The following is a 24,137-nucleotide window of genomic DNA, read 5'->3' as shown; positions in this document are numbered from 1 at the left end:
AAATATTCCTCCTAAAAGAGTAATAAAAAAATCTTAAAGGAGACAGAAACTCAGAGCCCCAGCTCCCGCCCCCCCCGCCCCCGCAGATATTTTGTGCTCATTAAGACTGGGCCAGCCGCCAGCCTATCTAACAAAACAAAAGACCTTCAGCTCCAGGATGAAGGAGTTATCCTTTAGGACATAATAGGATTAACCCACTACCATTTAGCAGAAGACATAGAGTACAATCTCCTAAGTGTATTTCTTTTATTGCATCACCCACAGCAAACTTCAACCAAACCTGGGAGCTCAATCTATAGAGCCAGCTATGAATCCTACAATAGAATATGTGTTCTTGCACAGGAACAGGAAGTTTGAGTGCAAAGCCCAAGAGAAGGTATAACCCCACTCCCCACTCTCAACTCCATGTAGTCAGCTGCACCAGAACCATGTGCTTGGTGGTTCTGGTTCATTAAACCATCTTTCCAATCAGCCTCCATGTTTCCAGTGTCTTTCTCACGGCTTGGAACTGAACCAGATGGATATTTCTTCCAACAGATATAGGCACAGAAGAAGCAAAGCCAGTTCTACGGTTTTGGCATGAAGCGCAGTATAATGAAGCCCCCTTTTCCTTTCCCCAGGCCACCCAGTGTTCATTGTCCACAATCCAGGTTAAGCACTTTATTTTGGGAAAGCAGTCTGCACCTTTTTGAAAGTCTTCAGCTTATGACCTTGGGGTTGTAAGATTTTCTCAAACTGCAAATGGCTCCTTCCCACACATTCAATCATATCCCTCTCCTCCCTCCTTTGCTTTGTTGTCAAGCTACAAGCAGAAAGGTATTTTTTTGCGAGTCAACCTTGACAGATTAATTGTTTTAACTGCAAGGAATTGTTTTCTTATTTCTAGATTGGTTCTCTCCTTGATTAGTTTCCATCCATTGCTTCTTGTCCTACCTTCAGGTGCTTTGGAGAATAATATTGTAATTGCAGTAACAACCAGGATTGTTAAGAGTTTTAGAGTTTTTATTTCTTATAAAATAAAGAAGGCTGTATAAATTAATCTTTTGGACCACCATTTGAAAATATTGCTGTAATGTTTTTAAATAGAAATTTTAATGTGGCTTTTAAGAATGAAAGTATGTAGGCTAAAAGAAAGATGAACAGGAATGATCCAAGAATGAGTACAAGTGAAAAAAAATGAAATTAGGCTAATTTGAAATTGAAGGATGCTTTCTTGATCCTACCAGCTTCTTTAATACTGTTCTTTTTTATCATGTTTTACTTGGTAAGTTTTTCTTCTCATTTTTGATATATATTTACTCTACATATTTTCACTGAACTTCTTTCATTGTGAATCTAAATTACCTTTAGTTGTTCTAAATAAATTTAACCTCATGATTGTCTCTTTTCAAATCTCCTTTTCGGATCTCAAATACTGCATTACTATACTATTCTGAGCATCTTAAAAACATATTTAAATTTAAATTATATTTAATAGCATTATGGGCAATTAAATGGTTTCACCAAATTAATTTTCATAACAAAAAGGATTACTTAAATACAACAACAAATTTAAAACAAAGTATGCAAAACAGAAGGGACAAAAGCACCAATATTTTTATGACTAAAAGGTAACACATCCATTTTGTCCATAAAGGACTAGTTCAAAGGTTGACAGTGCATACATTTCACCAAGCCAACCTTTGGCTTATGTTGCACTATTACCTTCCCAAGAATATATAAAATGTTTTTCCTCTCTAAGCATGATAGGACTAAATGTTTTCATAATACATTACAAATTTTGGAAATATATTTTAACCTTAATGTCTTTAAATCTAATTTCTCCTATGAAGACCCCATAGGGTATTAAGGATATGGAAAAAACAGGGTGGTATGACTAAATCTCATGTGTTAACATACTTCTAAATGTTTGTATCTCCAGCACAGATTAATAGATAATCTATTATTTTAAACATTTTTTGAAAAATTCAGTAGACACCAAAAAGAAATTTGTCATCAATTCATATCATGTTAAGTCTGTAAGAAACATATGTAATATTTTTTAAAAACCTGAGACCAATAACTTGCTAGAACTGGGTTTTCAAATTCTTTCTTCCAAATTAGACCAGTCCTCAGCATTATTTAATTCCAAGGTGACCTCAACTTTGTCTGGTCTGTGTGTGTATTCACACTCATGTATGCACTGGTATGCCTTCAAGTCAGTATTGATTCCTGGCAACTACCTGGACACGTCCCTGTAGTTTTCCTGGCAAAGGTTGCTATTCAGAAGTGGTTTACAATTGCCCACTACTTAGAACTGAGAGTGATTGGCTCAAGGTTATCCAGCTGTCTTTATGCCTAAAATGGGCCTAGAGCTCAGGATCTCCTGGTTTCTACTCTGGTTCCTTATCCGCTACACCAAACTGGCTCTCAAACTTCAGAAAGTCTAATGACTCCCAATTTTCCAAGGGTACATTTTTTCAATTATCATGATTTGAGCATGTATACAACCAATCTAAATGTTAAGTTATTGCTATATTTTTTTATTTTGATGTCCTCCTGAATTTAATTTTCCATCTCAGTATCACTTTCTAAGTATTTTGTTAGTGATGGTGTTTGATTCTTATTTAAATATAAATGTACCTAATGTAAGCTTTTAATTGGATGCTTTTTTAAAATTCAAAATTTATACTGTAATTCTCTTATCACCATGCAATTTATCAATAATAATAAAAAGTATATTAGAGAAAATCTATATGCATTTAGACAATAATACATTATATTAAGGGAGATTGTTTACAAAAACAGTGCTTTTTTGAAATTTGTGGTATGAAGATTTTTAAAAATTGAAGTACTATAGAAGGTGTTAAGTTATACTTGTCAAATTGTTTCTCCTTGTCTGAAGGGAGGGGGAAGTCAACTTTTATATATTTTCTTTAATTTTTTTTTCTATCTCCTTCCACTTTTATGTTGTTTTTTCTTTACTTTTCATATTTTCCTTAGTTTATACTAGTTTTTCATCTTTGTATTCATAAACATTAAAAAAAACTATTGCAAAAGAAATGTGTGAACAAATCTTTCAATGAACTCAATTTGACAGCTATGCAAAAAAGGGAAAATGAGATTAACTGAAGAGGTTGTGGCTCACTTGTAAATTTATTGGTGAGAAGGAGATAATATAATCCAAAACTTTTGGGATACTTTTTTTACAGAAAAACAATTTTTAAATTTAGTTTAGAAGGATAAGTTTATTCATCAAACTTATCTGTTTATATTTAAAGAGCTTGCAACCATTTAGCCCTTTAATATTAATACTATTTGTTTATGTAGAAGTTAATAGATGAAAATATTCCAGAGAAATGTTCTGAAAGAGAGAGGAAATCCAACTGAATATATTATTTTGTTCTTTGTGTTTTCATGATAGACAAAAGGGCTTGTTAGAGCTTGTTGTTATTGCTTTTCTGTGAATACTGTGTCTCTCCCAAACAAACCTACAATTATTAGTCAGGAGGCAATTCTGCCATCTGTTGGGAAAAACATTCAGAACAGTGTACCAGTTTTATTAGACCATGTCAAAAAAACCAAAACTCTCAGCTTAAAAATGTATTGTTTATACAGAACAAATAGCATAAATAGATTAGATGGAAGAACTAAGCTAGCAATGCTATTGGCATATGCAATTCTATATTTGACATTTCTAACCTCAGAAATGTTATCACTAACTAATATATGATTCTGATTACATAATTCCATTTTCATAGGTTTGTGAATATATATTGAGGGAAATTGTATCGGAACAAAATGAATGTAGTTTTAAAATTGTAGAAAGCTCAGGCAATGAAAGTGAAAGAAAGTGAAAAAATAGGGTTAATATTAATGTCTACAAGAAGTATATTAAAGAGATAGGTAAAGCTAATTTCAACCTTTTACTCTTTTCCTGGTAGAAAGTTCTTAACAAGATTCTAGGATTTGGCTATCCCTTACGTATTTTCTGTACATGAATATTCTGCTATAAAACTTGTGCTTCCTCATAAGGGCAGTATTCATACCGAAAATATACTTTCATCTCCTACCAAGAATAACTAAAGCAAACATAGAATTGAGCATGCATTTTTCTTAAAAGAAGCAACACAAGGAATTCCTATACTCCTGATCATGATGGCTGGGGAAGTGTTTAACTCCTTTTTCTACCCATAATATTTTCTTGTTAAAAATGTAGCCCTGTTGCTACTGTTAGCCCACCTGATGGATCACAAGCACAGATGGATGAGGGATAGGCAGAGAATATTTCTCATCATTCTTTCTCCTGGCTCCTCTGTCTCTTTGAACACTAAAGCCATGTTTGATCTTAGTTCAAGGGACAGATTGCAGGCACAGAAGACAATGATTAAGCTCCACACCTGGATTCCACCATGCCATACACCTGCCTATATTCTCTCAGCCTCCCTGTATCTGACCAGTTAGTGATGCTTTTCCAGGCAGCACCAGGAGTTAATCCTCAATGAAGGGGAAGCAAAGCAAAAAGGTCCCCTCAATTGCTTTAATTTGTGTAGCATTAAACATGTCCCAGCGTTCACAGAAGAGGTCTCAGCAAGGATGTCAGTGTAAAGTGCTTACAACCTACACAAAATTTGACCAGAGACATTTGGTTGCATCCTTAAGATGTCTTTTTCTGTTGGTTATCATCCACTTTCAATCTATTTCTGGTTGTTTTTCTGTACTTCCCAATGTTTATCTCCAAAGGGAACAACGTGATGGGTTTATGTCAAAATGTTATACGCCCTATACGACTAGAATAGTTTTTACTAGTCCAGGCAGTCACCGGGAGTCAGTAACTTTTTTATTTTATTTATTTTTATTTATTTATTTATTTATTTGATTTGCCAATTGTTTACAAGATAATAAGTATAAGTGTATACATAGTTGTGAATACATGAAATGGATACATATAAGAAAAATAAAAGAAGAATAAGAGAAACAATAGGACAGGGACGGTAGGCAAGGCACGTTGGTGCGCTTATGCACGCCCCCCACAGACCTCTTAGGAAAGGGGTGAGGTCAATAGTAGACAGTCTAAGGTTAAAGTTTTTGGGGTTTGGGGAAGAAACTACAGAGTCGGGTAGAGTATTCCAGACATTGACCACTCTATTGCTGAAGTCGTATTTCCTGCAATCAAGTTTGGTGCGGTTAACTTTGAGTTTGTATCTATTGTGTGCTCTTGTGTTGTTATGGTTGAAGCTGAAGTATTCATTGACAGGTAGGACATTGCAATGTATGATTTTATATACCATGCTTAAATCAGACCGAAGACGGCGTAATTCAAGGTTTTCTAGTTCTAGAATTTCAAGTCTGGTGGCATAAGGTATTCTACAACGAGTAGAGGAGTGGAGAACTCTTCTTGTGAATAAACCCCACCCCACCCCAAATCTTTATTTCAATCATTTGGTTTAGCGCGCCTTTGCTGTATCTCCCGGAGCTACTTAAGCAGTGCGATAAAGTAAAGCAAAACATTAAAAAACGAGGAAGGAAAAAAAAGAAGCAGCTACCTTCCCCCCCGCCCCCCAGCAAGGCACTGAACTGAACGGAGGAGGCGGGGGATGATAATGGTAGCTGTTTCGTTGCTTAGCAACCAAGGGGAAAGGCATTCTATTCTGTCTGTCCCTCCCTTCCTCGGGCCGCAATTCTTCGCACACGGGTTCAAATAGAAATCAGCCTTTTTTTGGTTTCTGCCTCGGCGCGAATGGTGACGCAATCGGCACGCGCCTAATGTGAAAGAGGAAGGCGACGTGTGGAGCTGAGGAAGTGGGAGTTTCTCCCCTCATGAAAATGTTATGGTGGTGAATTTGGGTAGGAGAGAGATGTTTCGCCGGCGGTTCTTTTCCCTGCTCGGCTCAGTAGAAGACGGGACCCTGTTTTGACTGCATGGCTTAAAGAGCTCGCCGGTATCCGGCAGGGCTCTGCAGGTAAGTAAAAGCATAAGAAACGGAGCAGGTGCGGTCTTTTTCCTACAAAACTTCGAGCTAATTAAGGTTCGCGGAAGGCGTCCTTCCCTCTCCGCAGTTATATATGAATATACAATTATATCGCAGCCTTCCAGGTTGGAGAATAAAGATATTGTCTTCCGGTGGGTAGTGAGATCAGTATTGGCAAAATTATTTGCACCGGTGGCTAAATCTGTTAGTTGACATAGATGGTTGGGCTGGGACAGAAGCATCCTTTCGTTAATTTGGGTCTTTGTATTTATATCCAATCGGGGATGTCCCTGGTGTTCCCCAATAGGAGCTCGTTTGGAAGTTTCAATTGTGAATGAATTTCTTATTGAATTAGCCGGGAAAGTTTATATTTGTAATGTGGATATGGCCTTGTTTTTCATTTGCAAAACGTCAAGCAAAGCTTATGCCATAGGAAGGCATATTTGCTAAAGTACTTGCAAGTGTATATTGAAGGTTGCAATCTTCGAAATGAAAAATAGGCTACTAAATTTGAATTGTGCAAAATACCCAACTTTTTTTTTTTTGAGTAAAACAGATCGAATTCAGTTCATATGTGTAGCACTTTGTTTAACTGACTGGTAGCCATCCACCCTAAAAAAAAACATTTTCTTCACAGGTTATTCATACTCTGAACCTGCCTTCTCAACACTCTTGTTGGCTGGGCTAAGACTATGGCTCCTAAAGATATAATGACTAATTCACATGCCAAGTCCATTCTTAATGCAATGAACTCTTTGCGAAAGAGTAACACACTATGTGATGTGACCCTGCGTGTGGAACAAAAAGACTTTCCCGCTCATCGTATTGTATTAGCTGCTTGCAGTGACTACTTCTGTGCTATGTTCACAAGTGAGGTAGGTAAGATAGACATCAAACTTATTTTGGATTTTTTTTTTTCATGAGAGTAACATGTACCAGAAACTTAACAGTTAAAAGTATCAGTGCAATCTTAAGTATAAACCTTCCTGGAAATAAGATTCATTGCATTCTTTGAGATTTACCCAGTACATGTACATAGAATTGCATTGTACAGCTGCAGTTCTTTGTGTAATCTGGAAGTAAGGCAATGGGATTTGCTTTTAAATGAATGTATATGTGTTTGGGCTCTGGATGTGGGTATTCTTACACAGAGGTTAAAATTGGTAGCAAAATATATAATTCAAACATTATCTTAGTCATGTTTTTCTAAAGTTGAATGTTGCCCAGTAACTTTAAATTGTTACAGTGTAATAATCATGAAACAATTAACAACATAACAATGTAATGGATAGGTAACAATGTTTCTTCTCGCTATAATTTAATTATATATATTTGGCCGTATTTCTACTTGTATAAAAGTTAATATGAAGTTCAGTATTAAACCTTGGACCCTTTCGCAACTTGGGCCCTTTCGTTTGAGCAAAGATTGGAAGTTTGTAGTTGGGTTTTGCAGAATTAGTTTGCAGAAGTTTGTTTGATGCTATATATTATTTCTCTAGGAATGTTATACTTCTTGAAATTTTATTTGTTGTAAATTCATACTTTGTAAATTAATGCTTAATAAATTACTTTTGCCAAATGTGTCTGTAGGTGACCTGAAACAAAACTATGAATGTTACTTATCTAGGCCAGAAATAGTACAGATACTAACAATAAATATATTTTATTTCAATAAATTATATTTTGTAAACTAATAACTTTTTTTACAGAAGGAGGATTTTGTTGTAATTTATATATGAAAGAAGTTCCTCTTAATTGGTATGGTGAATTAAATATCTTAAGTTACTCAGAAAAAGCACTAAGATATTTGTGTATTTATTGTAGTCTTTCAAGGTGCGCTTTTAATAATAATTATTTTATATTACATGAAAAGTTTGAATAGGTGCTTATTTCCTCTTACCCATACTTATGCTTTCCAAATTAGTTTTCATAACCCAGTAAAGATCATTAATGTAAATCCTTGTAATTAAACATATTGTACTTGTAATTTGTAGCTTTCAGAGAAAGATAAACCCTATGTGGATATCCAAGGGCTAACAGCCTCAACTATGGAAATACTGCTGGATTTTGTATATACAGAGACTGTCCATGTGACGGTAGAAAATGTTCAGGAGTTACTCCCTGCAGCCTGTCTACTTCAGCTGAAAGGTAATGCCAGAAACAAATTGCATAGAGCAGGAATCAAGGATCAGATGCATTGTCCAGACACCTTCACTGTACAAAAATGAACAGAACTTTACAAACATACTAAAGTTAGTAAATTAAAGATGTATTAAAATAATATATAGACCTTGCTTACCAACCATTTATTTAGCAACTTCTCAAAGTTGTGATAGCACTGAATGAGTGGCACTTACAACTGATTCTCAAAATTCCAGTTTCTCCATTGCTTAGTTCTGAATGCTGAATATTTTGAATGAAATACTTTTCAAAAAACTGATTATCTGTCCTAGTACAACCAATATGTGATTTTTTTCATTCTAGAGGTGTTTAAAATGTCAAAAAAATATGGCAGTAGAGTCTAAATTCAGACTATAAATATTGATCATAACTATACTTATATCAGTAGTTTTATAATCTGGAATTAAGAAGTGACATTTATGTCAAATACAGCTTATTGAACTTATAAAAAGAAGTGTTCATAACGGCCACAAGTTTTATACTGATTGAAATAATAAATATACCTCTTCAACCCAATCTCTAAGCAGAGATTAATCATGTGCTTCAGATGTGTCTTTTGTAAAAAAAAAAAAAAAAAGCAATATCAGTTTGTAAAGATACGAATTTTCTTGACCACAGTTGAAACCCAATATAACATTACACTTGTCTGGGTTGCTGTTCAGTAGAAATAAATATTGCACATTTTCACTTTTAATTTAAATTTGATTCCCAGGTGATTTTTCAGATTATGATTTGACCAGTCAAAGTGCCAACCATTTTATTTTCTTGTAGGAGTAAAGCAGGCTTGCTGTGAATTTCTGGAAAGCCAGTTGGATCCTTCTAACTGTTTAGGTATTCGTGATTTTGCTGAAACGCATAATTGTGTTGATTTAATGCTGGCGGCAGAAGTTTTTAGTCAGAAGCATTTTCCAGATGTAGTACAACATGAAGAGTTTATCCTCCTCAGTCAAGAAGAAGTGGAAAAACTCATCAAGTGCGATGAAATTCAGGTAAGAACTCATCCGTTACCCTAGTTTAAGGCAAATAATGTTTAATTCTGACATGTAATGAATGCAAACCAATCATATATTTGTCAAGCTGTATAAATAGGATTTTTGTGTGTTCTTTTGAGAATCATATAATAATGTATACATTTAAAGCAGCTTTTTCAATGAAGTGTGATAAGATTGTTTGCACTCTAGCCATTCTTTCCTTTTCATGTTAATGTATTTGTCTAATGGGAAACATGGGAGGATCTTGTTTTTTATTATTTATTTTTATCTCGCTTTTATTTTTATATATAACTCAAAGTGGTGAACATACTTAATATTCCTTCTTTCTCCTATTTTCCCCAACCCAAACTCACCCAACCAGCCTTCATGCCTAAGGTGGGAGTAGAACTCACAGTCTCCTGGTTTCTAGTTTGATGCCTTAATCCCCCCCACCCACACACACACACTTTTAGAGAGGACTAAAAAAACTAGAAAAAGCCCTAAATTCAATTATCATTGTAGGAACTGAGCCTTTAATCATATTAAATATTGGAATTACATGTCACATGTTCACACTTTATATTTGTGACAGTCATAAGACAAAGCTACAGATTTTCTTTGGTAGACATATGATTGGATTTTTATAATATATGATTGGGTTTGTTTCTAGCAATCATAATTTGCTAAGCAATTTTCCCACAGTAGAAGTACAACCTGTGTTTGGGCTGCCAGGAGGCTATCTTGAATCATAGCCAACTCTTTGCAAAAGTCTGAGGAGTTTTGCTTCTTACAGGTAGCTTCTGAAGAGCCTGTCTTTGAAGCAGTTATTAATTGGGTGAAACACTCAAAAAAGGAACGGGAAGCCTCTTTACCAGAGCTTTTGCAATACGTGCGCATGCCACTTCTAACTCCACGCTATATCACCGATGTCATAGATACTGAGGTTGGTCCAACTCATCTTTTAGAAATGGTTAATATTATAATGGTGGGCAATTTATGCTTTTCCAAATGGTATTACAGTTGTTTAACTATTAAACCTGTCCAGAGAGCTACAGTTTAATATTAAGATCATAGTTAGGGAAGACCTTGTTCATTATAGGAATACTATGTCTGAGAGTATCCACTATTAGTAGTATCACTATTGCACTACAACATTTATTCAATTTGGGATATTTTCTGATTTTCATGAAATGCTTGCAGTTCATAACACTTTGTTCATTGAGGAATGATTGACATTGATCAACTTAGCAGATACAGAGGCATTTGTTTCAGTACTGAAAGGAGTATTCATGATTTTAAATTCACCTGCAGTGAATACAGATCAATACATTTTGCAAAAGCCCCTTCAGGCTAATAAAAATTATTGATGTGTATGTCCATTAAAAAATCTGAAGCCAGTTAACCACATATAAGAATATAAGATGAACCATGCAGGATCAAGCCAGTAGTTCATCTAATACTATGAATACCAGTCAATGTGATATATTTAGGGAGCTCACAATCACGGAGAGAAGGGTGATACTTTTCTTCCACTGTTGCTTTATAGCAGCTGGTATTTAAAGTGTGTTGTCTTTGATTCTTAAAATAAAAAGAGCTAATTGGAGTAGTAGAATCTAAACATTGTGAAGTGCTTCAGATTTCATTACAAAAAGATGCTTCAGAGCACATGTACATCTGACCTGCAACTTACTAAAGTAGCTACATGCCTTTTCAGATCAGATGGCTGCCTGGAAAAAGACTTCTGTTTTATGAAATCACAGGCAGGTGCTGCATTTTGTGCTTCCATGCTTCTCTGCAATACATTTATGGAACTGGATCCAACAAAAGTGGGGATCACTTTTCCATGAATGTAACCAGCCCCATTTAAAATTGTTTATCTCAATCATCAGCATATCTGTTCCTAATCACATGCCAAAAAAATGTTTGGCAAACTGCAAGCTGCCTTTTTGTATCTGGGGAGTCCTTGGTGCTATCTGAGCTTAGTTGTTTGCAGACATTTCATTACCCAATTTAAATAACATCATCAGTGCTAGAAAGTGGTGTAAGCCCCTGATTACTGGTTGGTGGGAAAGATATGTTTTGGTGTTTTGTTTCCTTCTTAGCTTTTTTGTTGTCTTTTTGAAACAATGTGTAAATCTTTGGTTTAATGTGGTTCAATGAAGATTAGTACTTGTGGTACAGATGATTCATTAGTGTAAAAGAAATAGTCTAAAACTCAGCAATTTTATAGTAGCGTAATTGTTTAGCTTTAGAATGGGTCCCTTCTGCTACCATAACACAAACTTGTATATGTCTGTATATGCCTAATATTGCTTTTAAAAATACTGCTTTAATATAAATGTTGTTCTTTTTGTTGTTTTCATAAGGCAGTATACCTCTGTGGTATCGCACACTTGTATATATTGTAAAAATTATATAGTCTTGTTATATTTCCCCAGCCTTTTATCCGATGCAGTTTACAGTGCAGAGACCTTGTAGATGAAGCTAAAAAGTTTCATTTAAGACCTGAACTCCGGAGCCAAATGCAAGGTCCAAGGACCCGAGCACGTCTAGGTAAGTGGCAAAGGATTCAAATTAACATTTAAGAAGAAGGAAATGTCATGTTCCATTCTCATGTTTATTATCTCTTGTCAGTTGCCATGTTTAGGGGATTAATGGATTCATAGTATTCTGTTATCACTGCTGCAGAAGATGGGCTTGAAGATTTTTATATATCAAAAAACCCTGCTACCCTCAAAGTCTAGAGTTGTATTCTGATTCAAGTAAATTAAATAGTTATTGAAAATAAGTAATTAGTCTCTTTTTTGAGAGCCAGTTTGGTCTAGTGGTAAAAGCACCAGACTGGAAAGCAGGAGACCATGCGTGAAGTTCCACCTTAGCCATGAAAGCCACCTGGGTGACTTTGGACCACTCTCAGCTCAACCCACCTCACAGTGTTGTTTTTGTGAGGAAAATTGGTGATATGTTTGCTAATTTGAGTTATTTATAAAAATAATAAAGGCAGGATACAAATTAAATGTATCAAATCAGAAATATTTTATGTTTCCATGTGAACAGCAATCCTTTAAAATACTGAATTAGTTAAATTTTTGAAGAGATCACTTATTAAAATATTTTGAGTTTCAAGCAGGAGAATTTCAGTTTGCTCCATAAAAATAAATGCAAAACATAATCTAAATAATTTATTAGTAAATAAAATACAGGGGAAGTAATGTTTTAAGCATAATTTATGTAATTTATAAACCTTCATAGGGTGAAATCACCATGTACCTTCAAACCCAAAACACATGTTTGAAGAAAAAAGGTACAAATGTGCTTAGTCATCAATATGCTGTCTCTGTCTAGTTCAGATGGATGGATAGAGGACTGGCCTTGCCTAATTTTAGGTGTTGTAGATCAGCGGTCCTCAACCTTTCTGGCTCGGCGGACTGGCGGAGGTGGCAGCAGTGGGGGGAGAGAGTGGGTGGCACACCCATACACATGCACTACTTTTATAAATGCAGCTGTGTGCTCATTCACACCCACCCACCACTTCCGCAGTCCGGTTCCCAATAGGCTGTGACCTGGCAATGGGCCTTGGACATGGGATTGGGGGACCCATCTCTAGAACTGTTAATGAAATATGTATTGGTAAACTACTTGGAAGAAATTACAGTGGTTATTACTGAAATATAATGTGGCCTCAAAATTATTTTCCTAACTGAAACAATTAACTGAATACAATAGAATGAGCTCACGAAAAGCAAGTATAGAACATAGCTAGGAAGCAAATGCATAGCTGCAGAATAAAAAGTCAGATTGTCAGAAAATAACTCACAATTATGTGGCTCAGGTTAGCAAGAATAATTAGGATGATTTTTGAAAAGAAAGAGATAATTTGTTTCATGAACAAGCGTGGCAGTTGAATTGCCTTTCAACTATGTATTCAATGATACCTTAATTTTTGTTGATTAATTATTAAAGAAAGGAAAATCAACTATTAACATTTCAAATACAGTATTGTTACTATGTTATTACCTACTGAACATATAAATGAAGTGCATTGCTATTTTAGTGTTTGATTATATTTGTTATAACAGGGATTAATATGCTTAACAATTCCATACAGTATAGTTTTCAAACAGAAAGTAAGGGGAGGAGTGGAAAATCTGAACAAAATTGTTCAGTGAAGTAGTAAAGCTTTCTTGAAGATTTTTAAGAAGACAGGAGGAGATTTCAATGTTAATATGAAGGTAGTTCATTACTCAATTACACAGTTCTTAAATAAATGTTTAGGAGTATGTGCTAATTACTTTTTGTTTGCTAATCTTATATGCTTCCTTCTCTTCTGATTCCAGACAGTTTACAGCATATAAAATAAAATCATAAAGTCAATCTGTAAAACCAATAAATACTAAATAACTACTAAAAATTATAAAGCTGCCATCAAACAAGCCTATGCAGTCTCTTGAAAAAGTTATTTTTGAGTTAAAACTGTAACCAGGACTGCAAGGATTGCTGTTGCTAAGCAGTGCGGTCCTCTGACAACCATAGTGCTTAGCAAGGGAAATTCTGGTCCCACTTGTCGTCATAACCTGAGGACTGCCTGTCTCGATTGGCAAATTTGTAAAGCAGCCATTCCCAGTTAACAGAGGCCTTTGAAGTTTAACTTTGCTCTTGGGTTTACTGTTCTTTTTCTACAGTAGACAGAAAACAGGTCAATTGGTTGGTTAAACAGAGTTGGAGTTGTTTATAAATTGTGGACCTATTTCACAAGGTGGGGGTGGGGAAACTACTCTTGTTGAAATATATTTAATCAGTATTCAACTAGGGGAGGCAATTTATGTGTATGTTTTTTATGTATTCTTTCCCCTTGTTTAGTTTTGCTTTTGTTTGGGTGTTTTTTTTTGTCTTTGTTTTCTTGGCGTTTGTATTTTAATTTTGGTAATAAAAAAATTATACAAAAAAAAGCCGCTGAGTTGTTGCTTTTCTCAGAACTGCATAGCAGTTGCAAAAAGCAATCATGTATATATCCTAGTAAAAGATGCTGTTTCTTTAAGCAGTTGCAGATAGTTATTATATGATTATGTACTCAACTAAAGTGCTGCACAGCCCTAGTATAAAATACTCGGAGAACTTTATGCTAATTTTTTTTAATTTTAGATGTTTAGTCCCACCTTTATTATTTTTATAAATAGCTCATATATAACACTCCTTCCTCCTCCTGTTTTCTCCACAATAACAGACTTTAGGAGACGAGTCTAAGGTCACCCAGCTAGTTTTCATGCCTAAGGTAGGACTAAAGCTCCCAGTTTCCTGGTTGCTATGCCAGCATCTTATTTCCTTCAGGAAAAAGTATTTGAATATGGTAGATAATTTGTACTTCTTTTAGAATGCATTTATCCTGCTTGGTTGCAGCCTTCACTTGTTTCATGCTACTGTAACATAGCTTGCATACAAAGCTTTCAGTGCATAATGTAACAGTGAGGGTGGTTTTCAGCTTGCTTTTCCCTGGCTTTGATTACAGATAGGGGTGAGTGACTAATCCAAGTTTATCCAATTGGTTTCTTGACTAAGGGAAGTGCTAAATCCTAAATCTTCCCACTTCTAATCCAGTTCCTGTGGTAGTACACTACACTGGCTTTCAGTTTATTTAAAAGTTATTTAAAAATTTTATCCCATTTTTATTTGTAAAGCTTACTGATGTGTAACATTATGGGTGTCTCTTTCATTTAGGTGCCAATGAAGTTCTACTTGTAATTGGGGGTTTTGGAAGTCAACAGTCTCCCATTGATGTGGTGGAGAAATATGACCCCAAAACACAAGAATGGAGCTTCTTACCAGTATGTAGTTATCTGCTTCATCACATATGTTTAAAACAACAACATGCTATTTACATATGTGAAATGTTAGGTATCTATTGTGGGGCAATTTGCTTATAATTCAGTAATGAATCTAAGATTCCTAGAGCATTTTTTCTTTAAAAAAGCAAAATGTCTTTGGCATGATGAAGTTTAGTGCAAAAGAAGTATCAGGTAAAGAAATTTTTCATTGCCCAATGCTTCTAATTTCACAATGTTTTTTTCTCTAGTTGATTTTCACCAGTAGTGTTTGAATAGGTAAACACATCTGTCAGAGGGAGAACTTTGTTTTTTTAGAAATCTCCATGTAAGAATGGGTATAAAACTGGAACACCCTATTTGTGAACAGTAGAAGATAACTGTCTCTTCCTGTCTATACTCCTTAGGAAGTAATACAGTAGTATTCTACTACGTGAATGGATTGTAATGCAGACGGATGCAGACAGGAACAGATTCAAGGTCAGACCGTTGTTCACTGTCATCTCAGTATTTTTTAATGGAATGACAGTGTTAAGCAAAGCACCTTCTCACATTTCTAAAATTCTAAAATATGCTTCCAAAACGATTTAAGGATTACTGAGAAAACCATATTGTATGTAAGATTGCTAAATCAAGATTTAAAAATATTCCAAACAAAATATCACTTTTTTATATTTTCAAAGTACATAGAAGACATTTTCCTGTTTTTGTAAGACATTTCTTCTCTGAATTAAAATTATCCAGAATTTATTATGGTCCATAGGGATCAAGTTTATCTTATGCTGAGAAAAACACAATTGTGCTGCATTTTGAAAAGGCAAACATGGGAAATTGAGTATTATCATTGCAGATGAGCTGGACACCTACAAATAAACCCTGTCACATTAGTCCACGTTGATACAGTTTACATTCTTTCTCTCTGATTTTGCATTCTAGCACTAGAAAATTGCTAGTGTCAATTTCTTTTTAGATATAAAAATATGATTCTATTTTCTTTCTTTTAACTTACATAGAGCATCAGCCGCAAAAGACGCTATGTTGCTACAGTTTCCTTGCATGACCGGATATATGTAATAGGTGGCTATGACGGCCGTTCACGTTTGAGCTCTGTGGAGTGCTTAGATTATACTTCTGATGAAGATAGCATTTGGTACTCTGTGGCTCCAATGAATGTTCGACGGGGTCTAGCAGGGGCCACAAGTCTAGGAGGTATGTATTGAAAAACAACCAACTAATGATTATTCTTGGGGAAAAATCTACATGTGGGAAATAAGTATTAATGAAGGGATCTTTGGTGCTCTCTGAGCTTGGTTGTTTTCTTGCAGACTGTTCATTATCCAAACTAGGTAATATTATCAATGCTAGTAAGGAGTTGCTCTCAGTTTATATCTGGTGGCTTGCCCTGTCAGTGTTGATGGGAGTGGTCTTGGTTTTCTTCAGTTGGGCTATTCACTGTTAGCTTGTTTGGAAGTTCCTTGATTGGGGTATTATTTACTTCTTGATTGTTGGTCTGATGTTAATCCTGGTGTTAATCTATGTTCATCTGGGGGTTGATTACAGGTGTGGAGGTGTTTTGATCTTTTTCTTCCCTTTTTGGCTTGTTTGTTTCTTTTGTTGTTGTTTATGTCTATGTATCTATTGATGGCCAATTTGTCCGAGAGCCAGGTTTGCAGAAATTCTCTAGCATTTTTTAATGTGGCTTCATCTAGGATTTTCACAGGTTCCCAGTTGAAACTATGGTTAAGTCTGTCCATATGTTGTGAAATTGAAAAGTTTTCATCATGTCTTCTGACTGCTAGTTGGGGTTCATTGATGTGTTCTGCTAGTCTTCTGCCTGTCTGTCCTATATACTGGTTATTACAGTCTTTATACTGTATGTTGTAGATGACTCCTGTTTTTTCTCCTGAGGCTGCTGGGACTTTTGCTTTACTTGGGATGTTTTGGAGGGCTTTAGTTGGCTTGTGTGCTATGTTGATTCCATGTGATTGTAATAGTCTGTTGGTGCTTTCTGAGATGCTTTTGATGTATGGCAGCATTATCCTTTTTACAGCTTGAGTTGGTTGTGCTATATTGGATTGAGTGGTCATGCACTTTGTAATGAAGTTGCATGAATATTCATTTTGTGGAAGATGTTGTATAGATGATCTGTTTCCTTTTTCTGCTGTTCAAGGTTGCTGTAGTATGCTTGTGCTTCTCTAGAGTTCTTACACTGTTTCTGTTGTAGGAGTTGGAAATTAATATTGTCAACAATAATAATTAACCAAAGTAATAACCCAGCCTCCCACAAGAAAATGAATACATAGCAGAAATGGGGGATGGAAAATATTTGCAAAAATTCCTCTGATTGCCATATGTTGGGAGGAGCATATACCTATATTTGACTTGTGCATAATTTTTTTAAAAGATTCAGTTACGCATGCAAAGAACAAGTCTAATTTCATTTTGAATGAGAGATTGAAATAAATGATAGTTTGACTTCAAAATCTTCATGTTCAGTATCTTTTATCATGCATGGGCCTTTTTACCATTTTATTTCGAATCATTTTCAAAATGCATACACCTCTGTCTGTTTATCTAAGTGTCCTAACTACACCTTTTGCTGCAATTTTCAATTTGTGTACCTTGAAGATATTAGGACAAATTTTTTGAAGCTACAGAACTAATCACTCATGTGTACAATGTTTGGTCTTCCTTATTTAGGGCCGTAGCCCCCAACCTTTTTTGTGCCAGGGCCCGGTACCGGCATCACAAAATGATCCGCGGCCCGGTACCGGCATCAGTACGCATGGCAAGGCGAGCCGAGCGACCGGCCAGCCAGCCGTCCCCCGCTTCTCCCCGCCACCTTCAACTCCTCCTTTGTACCTTTGTCGATGGGCTTCGGGACGGTCGCTCGGCTCGCCTTGCCTTGGGTGCTGAAAGAGTCCTCGCGCCTTAGTTTTGTTCGAAGCCGCCCTCCCCCTTCGATGAAACTAAGGCGCGAGGATTCCTTCAGGACCGAAACGCCGCTTTCCAACCAGAAAAGCTCACCAGAAGCACTTTCTCATCAAAACAAGATGGCGGCGCCCAGCAAACCGGCGGCCCGGTAGAAAATGTTCCACGGCCCGGTACCGGTCCGGGGCCCAGTGGTTAGGGACCCCTGATTTAGGGGGTTAATTTGAGGGGGTTTAATTCAGAGGTTTGAACAGTGTAACCCACTAGCATTACTAATTTCTCTCTTCAGAGACATGGAACCAAAAATGTTTCGAGAAGGGAACTTCTATTCCAACTCTAAAAAGTATCCCAGCCCCATCTACTTTTGCCTGTGATCGTCAACATGGCAGGGAAATTTCTAAATTTCTTGGCTTGATTTCTAAGCCAATGGAAATGCAGATTCCTGATATAATATTTACTCCCTTTGGTAGTTCACCCTTGCTTTTATCATTTGTACTTGTATTTATTTATAAATTTCTATATTTCATTTGATACACTGTGGGGTGCTTTGGAAATAAAGTAAAACAGTAATACACATAATTTAATAAGATTTTTTTTAGAAAAATTGTGATAAAGAAAAATCTTTCTCTTGAAATAACTGACTCCAGTTTGTTATAGATATGATATATGTTTCTGGAGGTTTTGATGGAAGCAGACGCCACACCAGTATGGAAAGATATGATCCAAATATTGATCAGTGGAGTATGTTGGGAGATATGCAGACAGCTCGTGAAGGTGCAGGACTGGTTGTGGCCAATAATATTATCTACTGCCTTGGTATGTAAACCCATTTGGATGTCCTAGTATTAAAAGTATTAAATCAAACATACTCCAGCATCCACAGATTTTCTGTTGTATGTTGTTCTGTTGTATTATCAAATATAATATTTTTACCTGGAATGCCCTTAGTACAAAATTCCAGTATTTCAAAATTGTAACTGTAAATGGAGTACTACAAGAAGGAATTGCTTAGGAATTATCAGATTGCATCAGTTCTTTAATATTTGTGCATAAAGTACCGAGGCAGAATTTTCACATCAAAATGTGTTGAGTACCAAATTTAATGAGTTTCAAAGCTATTGAATACTAAGGCACTGCATAAAAAAAAACCTGCTCTAAACTATTAGATAGTTAAAAAATTATCAGCATTGTAATATAATTTCAGCTAGAAAAAGAGTTATTCTAAGAAGTATTTTTGTAACAAATTAAAGTTTAGTTGAATTGGGTTTTATGAAATTAAAATGAATCTCCATCATCTTTCTTGGAAAAGCTAATATATTCTGACACCTTATGTATGAAGAAAACCATTAAAGCCTTCTAGAGTAACCTTTCTTCCACAAGTATGTCTAGATACTATAAGTTGGCATTTTAGCTGCCAAAATGTCCAGGCAATTAATTATGCCACAAAGTATAACACTATTCACTATACAGTATTTGTCCAAAGCTGGCATTTGTAAATCAGATCAAATCTTTATTATGGCCATAGACCACTATAAGGAGGGGGGAGTATGATTGTTAGCTATAAGATATAAAAAATATGTAATTAAAAACTAAAAGTATATATAAAGAGCAACACTCTAAAATAAGGAATAGGAGCATTAAATGGGTATAGGGGAGCATAAAAGGTTAATTGGTGGAAAACTATATCAAATTACAAAGTTAATATTGTAGACTAGGTGTTTCTTAAATCTAGTTTATAGTGCAGGTAATCATCCAATGAATTTTGAACGCTGCCGCACAGAACCAAAACCATTGTATGTTGTAACAGGGTTGATATCTGAAAACAACAGCATGGTATAAAACTGTCTTGTGTGCCTTGGATATTTATTTAATAGTGGTAAGATGAGGCTAGTGCAAATGTCTTTGTAGTAAAAGCACTGGGGAGAAATATGCTCTGTAGTTCTGTGCCTCCTGCATCAAGGGGCATTGTCTCTCTAGGCAAGGAATCTTGCTATATCAGACTTTAAGGACAGCATGATATCATACCAGAGTAAAGGCCCTTTTTTGTTTAGGGCTGATATATTTGTCAATTTTTTTCAGCATCCAAATAATATAGGTGGGTAAATTGGGACTGCTATACAATATTGTTGCACATCAATGTAGCTACAAATCTGTGTTTCCTTCTCCCCCCCACCCCCCAACTATGGATCTTTTTTTGCTTTTTAAATGTTTTCTTTATTCTGAATCTGAATATAAAACAAACAGACACTTAATTTACTTTCTCTTGTGTATGCATTTAGGTGGGTATGATGGTCTAAACATCTTAAATTCTGTGGAGCGATATGATCCCCATACAGGCCATTGGACAAATGTGACTCCAATGGCTACTAAACGCTCAGGTGAGATTTCTGATTGGGTTAGGGAATTATGGAATAAAATCTAAATGTTTTCTAGATAGAATAAATCTGAATAAGAGAAAGAGATTAAAAGTCTACATCTTTCTGTAAAATATATACAGTACTTTACTGAGATCCTGTCAGACACATTTAGTAGACAGTATTTGTTGAGCAAAAATGTTTTCCTCAGGCAGCCATCCTGAAAACGTTAAAAAAATACATTCAACTACAGTATGGAGGTAGAATTCCCTAAGCTTACCACTGAGCAGCTCTTTCCAAAATCTCTTCTAAATCATCATATTAGAGCAGTCTTTACATCATAAACCACTTATTGTTTCTCACTCTATTATGTTTAATAGACATTTTAAATATTAACTTCTTTGATACCCTGAAACAACATAACATCTTTATCACAAATTAATTCACTATTAATATAAACCGTTAGTAGTAATTATGAATATTAAACAGTTGTTAAAAATGAAGGCATATGCAGTTGTTATTACTAGATTTTTATTCTGCTTTTGATTAGATAGCTCAGGGCAGCAAACAAAACTTCATATTCCTGCCTTCTATTTTTCCCACAACAACAACCCTGTGGTGGGTTGGGCTAAGAGAATAACTGCCCCAAAGGCACCTAGTTGACTTTTATGCACAAGGATAGAAGTTAGCATGTCTTACGGAAAGCAGACTATGCAGTCTCCTATAATCTCCTAATGTCAAACAGAAGGAATTCATCTACTGCTTTGCTATCACATTTCATTACTTGTCCTTGCAGGAGCTGGAGTAGCCTTGCTCAATGACCACATCTATGTGGTTGGAGGGTTTGATGGAACATCACATCTCTCCTCTGTGGAAGCTTATAACATTCGTACAGACTCTTGGACAACAGTAACAAGCATGACAACACCCCGCTGTTATGTGGGGGCAACAGTGCTCCGTGGAAGGCTTTATGCCATAGCTGGGTAAGCAAATGGTGCCTATGGAATTAACATTTATGATTGTTAAATGTTCTAGGTATCCCTGACACTTGCTTTGTTTTATGGAATTATAGGCTACATATTCTATACCTCTCCAGATACCATTTATTTTGGGTATAATTAGATACTGTGTGCATACATGATGTTATCCTATTCAAATCCTTTAAAGTCATTTCTGCTTTGATGGTATCTGTGCTTTGGTTATATGGTGTATATCACAGGCCAATCACGTTTCTGCAGTTTGTATGTTTGCTCCAAGTTACTTAGATCACAGGGTTTTACCTGAAGTGAAACACCTGGAGGGGACCATTTTGGGGGAATTCTGATACAAGTTTGAAACCAAATATATTAAAAAATAAGATTGTTTTATGTCTCTGTCAGGTCAACAGAACCAACAGCTTTCGGAAGTATGTAAGATGACGGTGCATTCTGGTTTCATTGCCAGATTATATATATTCATAAAATACACTTGTCCTTATCCTAAATTTCTTATCAAAATGGAAATTGGTCTATTGTATAGTAATGAGTAAAAGTAGATAAGAGTCCTCAACTTATGACCACAATTGGGCCCAAAATGTATGTTGCTAAGTGAGACATTTGTTAAGTGAGCTTTGCCTCATTTTACAACCTTTTTGCCATAGTTAAGTGAATCACTGCAGTTGTTAATTTGGTAACATGGTGGTTAAGTGAATTTGGGTTCCCCATTGACTTTGTCAGGTCGCAAAAGGGGATCACATGACCCCAGGACACTTCAATTATCATAAATATGAACCAGTTGCCAAGAAGCCAAATTTTGATCACATGACCATGGGGATGCTGCAATGGTTATAGATGTGAGGACTGCCTGTATAGCAAACTTTGCCTTATGCTAATTTCTGAATAGCTTTAAAAAGCTCTTAGAAGAGCTTTATTTTCCTGTGACAAAGGTATTCTAATAGTTCTGACTCTGAATCTGGACCTCAGCAAGGTTTCATCTGTAAATCTCTGTTGTATACAGGTATGATGGAAACTCACTCCTGAGCAGTATTGAATGCTATGATCCTATCATAGACAACTGGGAAGTGGTGACATCACTAGGAACCCAACGTTGTGATGCTGGTGTTTGTGTACTACGAGAAAAGTGACTTTAAGAAAGGCTTGGGAGAGCACTTCCGTGGAACAATTACCAGAAAAAGCATTGCCTGACTTGGAATTATTGATCCTGTAGCTGTGAATTAAGTCACTTTTAATATCTGGACTATGCTGCAAATTATCAACAGATCTACTGATTCTGGTTTGAAGAAAAACCCAGCCACAATGCACTTTGACTTGACAACGGATGAACTGCATGCTTGTGTAGACTAACTCTGTAAAAATGAATCATCAGAGCTGCAAGAATGTCTGCTTGCTGAATATCTAAGTCCGTCATCTCAGTTGTCTCTAATCATCAGCACATACTCATTGAGCTTTGACCACATCCAAAGTTCTGTTTGTTCCTGAATATTTTCATATACCAAATATGCTGATGAACATCATATGAGCAGACCAAACTTTTTGGGGATACTTTTTCAGATTCTGCACCAGCTTGCCCATGTTCTTCTGGAAAGCAGCCAGGAACCAACTGATCAGTGAAAATGAAACATTATGTATGTCGGTATACAAACTTGACATATGCAATACATAAGGTGGGGCAAAGGGCAGACAGGAAAATTACCTGCTGGGATATGCAGTCATATCTGTTGGGAAGAACAAGAGGCAGGCAGGCAGGCAGGCAGGCAGCACTAGAACTTTAAATATTTTTTAAAAATACCAGAGACTAGAATCAATATGCACTAGAGGAAAAAAAAGGTGTTAGTGCTTAAGCAACAACCAGGTTTATGTTTACATTTGCCTTCTAAGCTACAAACTCTTGCCAGTAGCAGAACAATGAAGGATGTCCTTGGCATCTTGAGTGCAGCAGTTATTTATAAATATGCTTTTGAAGAAAACCTCTACCCAAGGTACTTTTTAGGAACTGGATGTGCCCACGCACTACGAGTTATCACTTCAAATCATAAGAGACTCCCAAAGTTACAGTGGTCACCTTCATGTTGCACTGCAAATACGGTTGAAATGTGATGCCGATAAAGGGATTGCAGTGTATATGTCCAGAATGAATGTCAGTACACATTTTTTGCATTTCAGTTGTGTTATTCTGTATTTCTTGTGCTTTCAGCCAGAAAGGCTAACCACCTCCATATCCACTAAGGATTTTTGAATAATCATCTCCAAAGTGAGCCAGAACTGTTGACTTGCTCAAGCCATTCCTCTGTGGTGGCACCTAAGATTCCTAGCTCCCAATCTCCTTAATATGCCTCTGATATATAATGCAGTTTGTATTAGATATGTGAAGACAAGTCACTTTGCTGATGGAAACATAACCCTGTGGATAATCCCTCAATTATGTGCTGTAGCTTTCAGTGTGACCTTGGCATTTTCTCTCATGAAACTACTGAGGCTTTGTGTGTGTTAGCCAATCAGAAACCAAGGGATGAATGTATTTATTTTCTTGGGTGTGGGTGACTTCTTGCTTTGGGGATAGGGGTACAATAGACTAATTATGCACTTTCAAACAACATTGATTTAAAAGCCCTGACCTATCACACTAGTGTTTGATTCCTTTCATATGTATTTTTTAATAAAAGGATGGCTGGTTCAAATATTTGATATATCCATATAGGTTGGTTATACTTGCACTATTTATTAAGTACTGTGTTAGTTTCTAGATGTCACTGATTTTAAAAAGGCCAAATGTAATGTTGCCTAAGAGCATATCATCTATAACTCTTTGAAGGCTTACCTAGATTTCCAAATGCAGCTATGATTATATAATAGGGATTTTAAATTTTCCTGGCCTCTGGGTTTTGAATTTGTATTTTATTTTGTTAAGAGACAATACCATTCTTTAATCATA

The 24,137-nt window shown here is 35.9% G+C and overlaps 1 protein-coding gene across 1 annotated transcript; it reads left to right on the top strand.

The window, feature by feature from the left end:
• The first annotated feature begins 5,724 nt into the window (after nt 1-5,724).
• Nucleotides 5,725-23,883, top strand: KLHL12 (kelch like family member 12). Its single transcript, XM_087959508.1, has 12 exons — nt 5,725-5,942; nt 6,589-6,826; nt 7,946-8,099; nt 8,904-9,121; nt 9,897-10,046; nt 11,542-11,656; nt 14,819-14,925; nt 15,936-16,131; nt 18,511-18,669; nt 20,133-20,231; nt 21,004-21,190; nt 22,203-23,883. Exons 2-12 carry the CDS (start codon nt 6,644-6,646, stop codon nt 22,327-22,329), a joined length of 1,695 nt encoding a protein of 564 aa, XP_087815634.1. The 5' UTR covers nt 5,725-5,942; nt 6,589-6,643; the 3' UTR covers nt 22,330-23,883.
• The last annotated feature ends 254 nt before the right edge of the window (nt 23,884-24,137 follow it).

This window comes from Notechis scutatus, chromosome 3 (assembly GCF_049901735.1).
Source record: "Notechis scutatus isolate UNSWTSFEM ecotype Mainland chromosome 3, rNotScu1.2, whole genome shotgun sequence".
Classification (NCBI taxonomy): domain Eukaryota; kingdom Metazoa; phylum Chordata; class Lepidosauria; order Squamata; family Elapidae; genus Notechis; species Notechis scutatus.
Note: the sequence above shows the minus strand (reverse complement) of the source record. Positions and strands in the feature narration are given on the sequence as shown.

What these genes read in the sequence shown, in the direction of transcription:
- KLHL12 (XM_087959508.1), top strand. Translation starts at nt 6,644, where the DNA reads ATGGCTCCTAAAGATATAATGACTAATTCACATGCCAAGTCCATTCTT. An exon ending in TCAAGTGCGATGAAATTCAG is followed by an intron (nt 9,122 to 9,896) that starts GTAAGAACTCAT and finishes TGCTTCTTACAG; the next exon opens with GTAGCTTCTGAAGAGCCTGT. An exon ending in AAGAATGGAGCTTCTTACCA is followed by an intron (nt 14,926 to 15,935) that starts GTATGTAGTTAT and finishes TAACTTACATAG; the next exon opens with AGCATCAGCCGCAAAAGACG.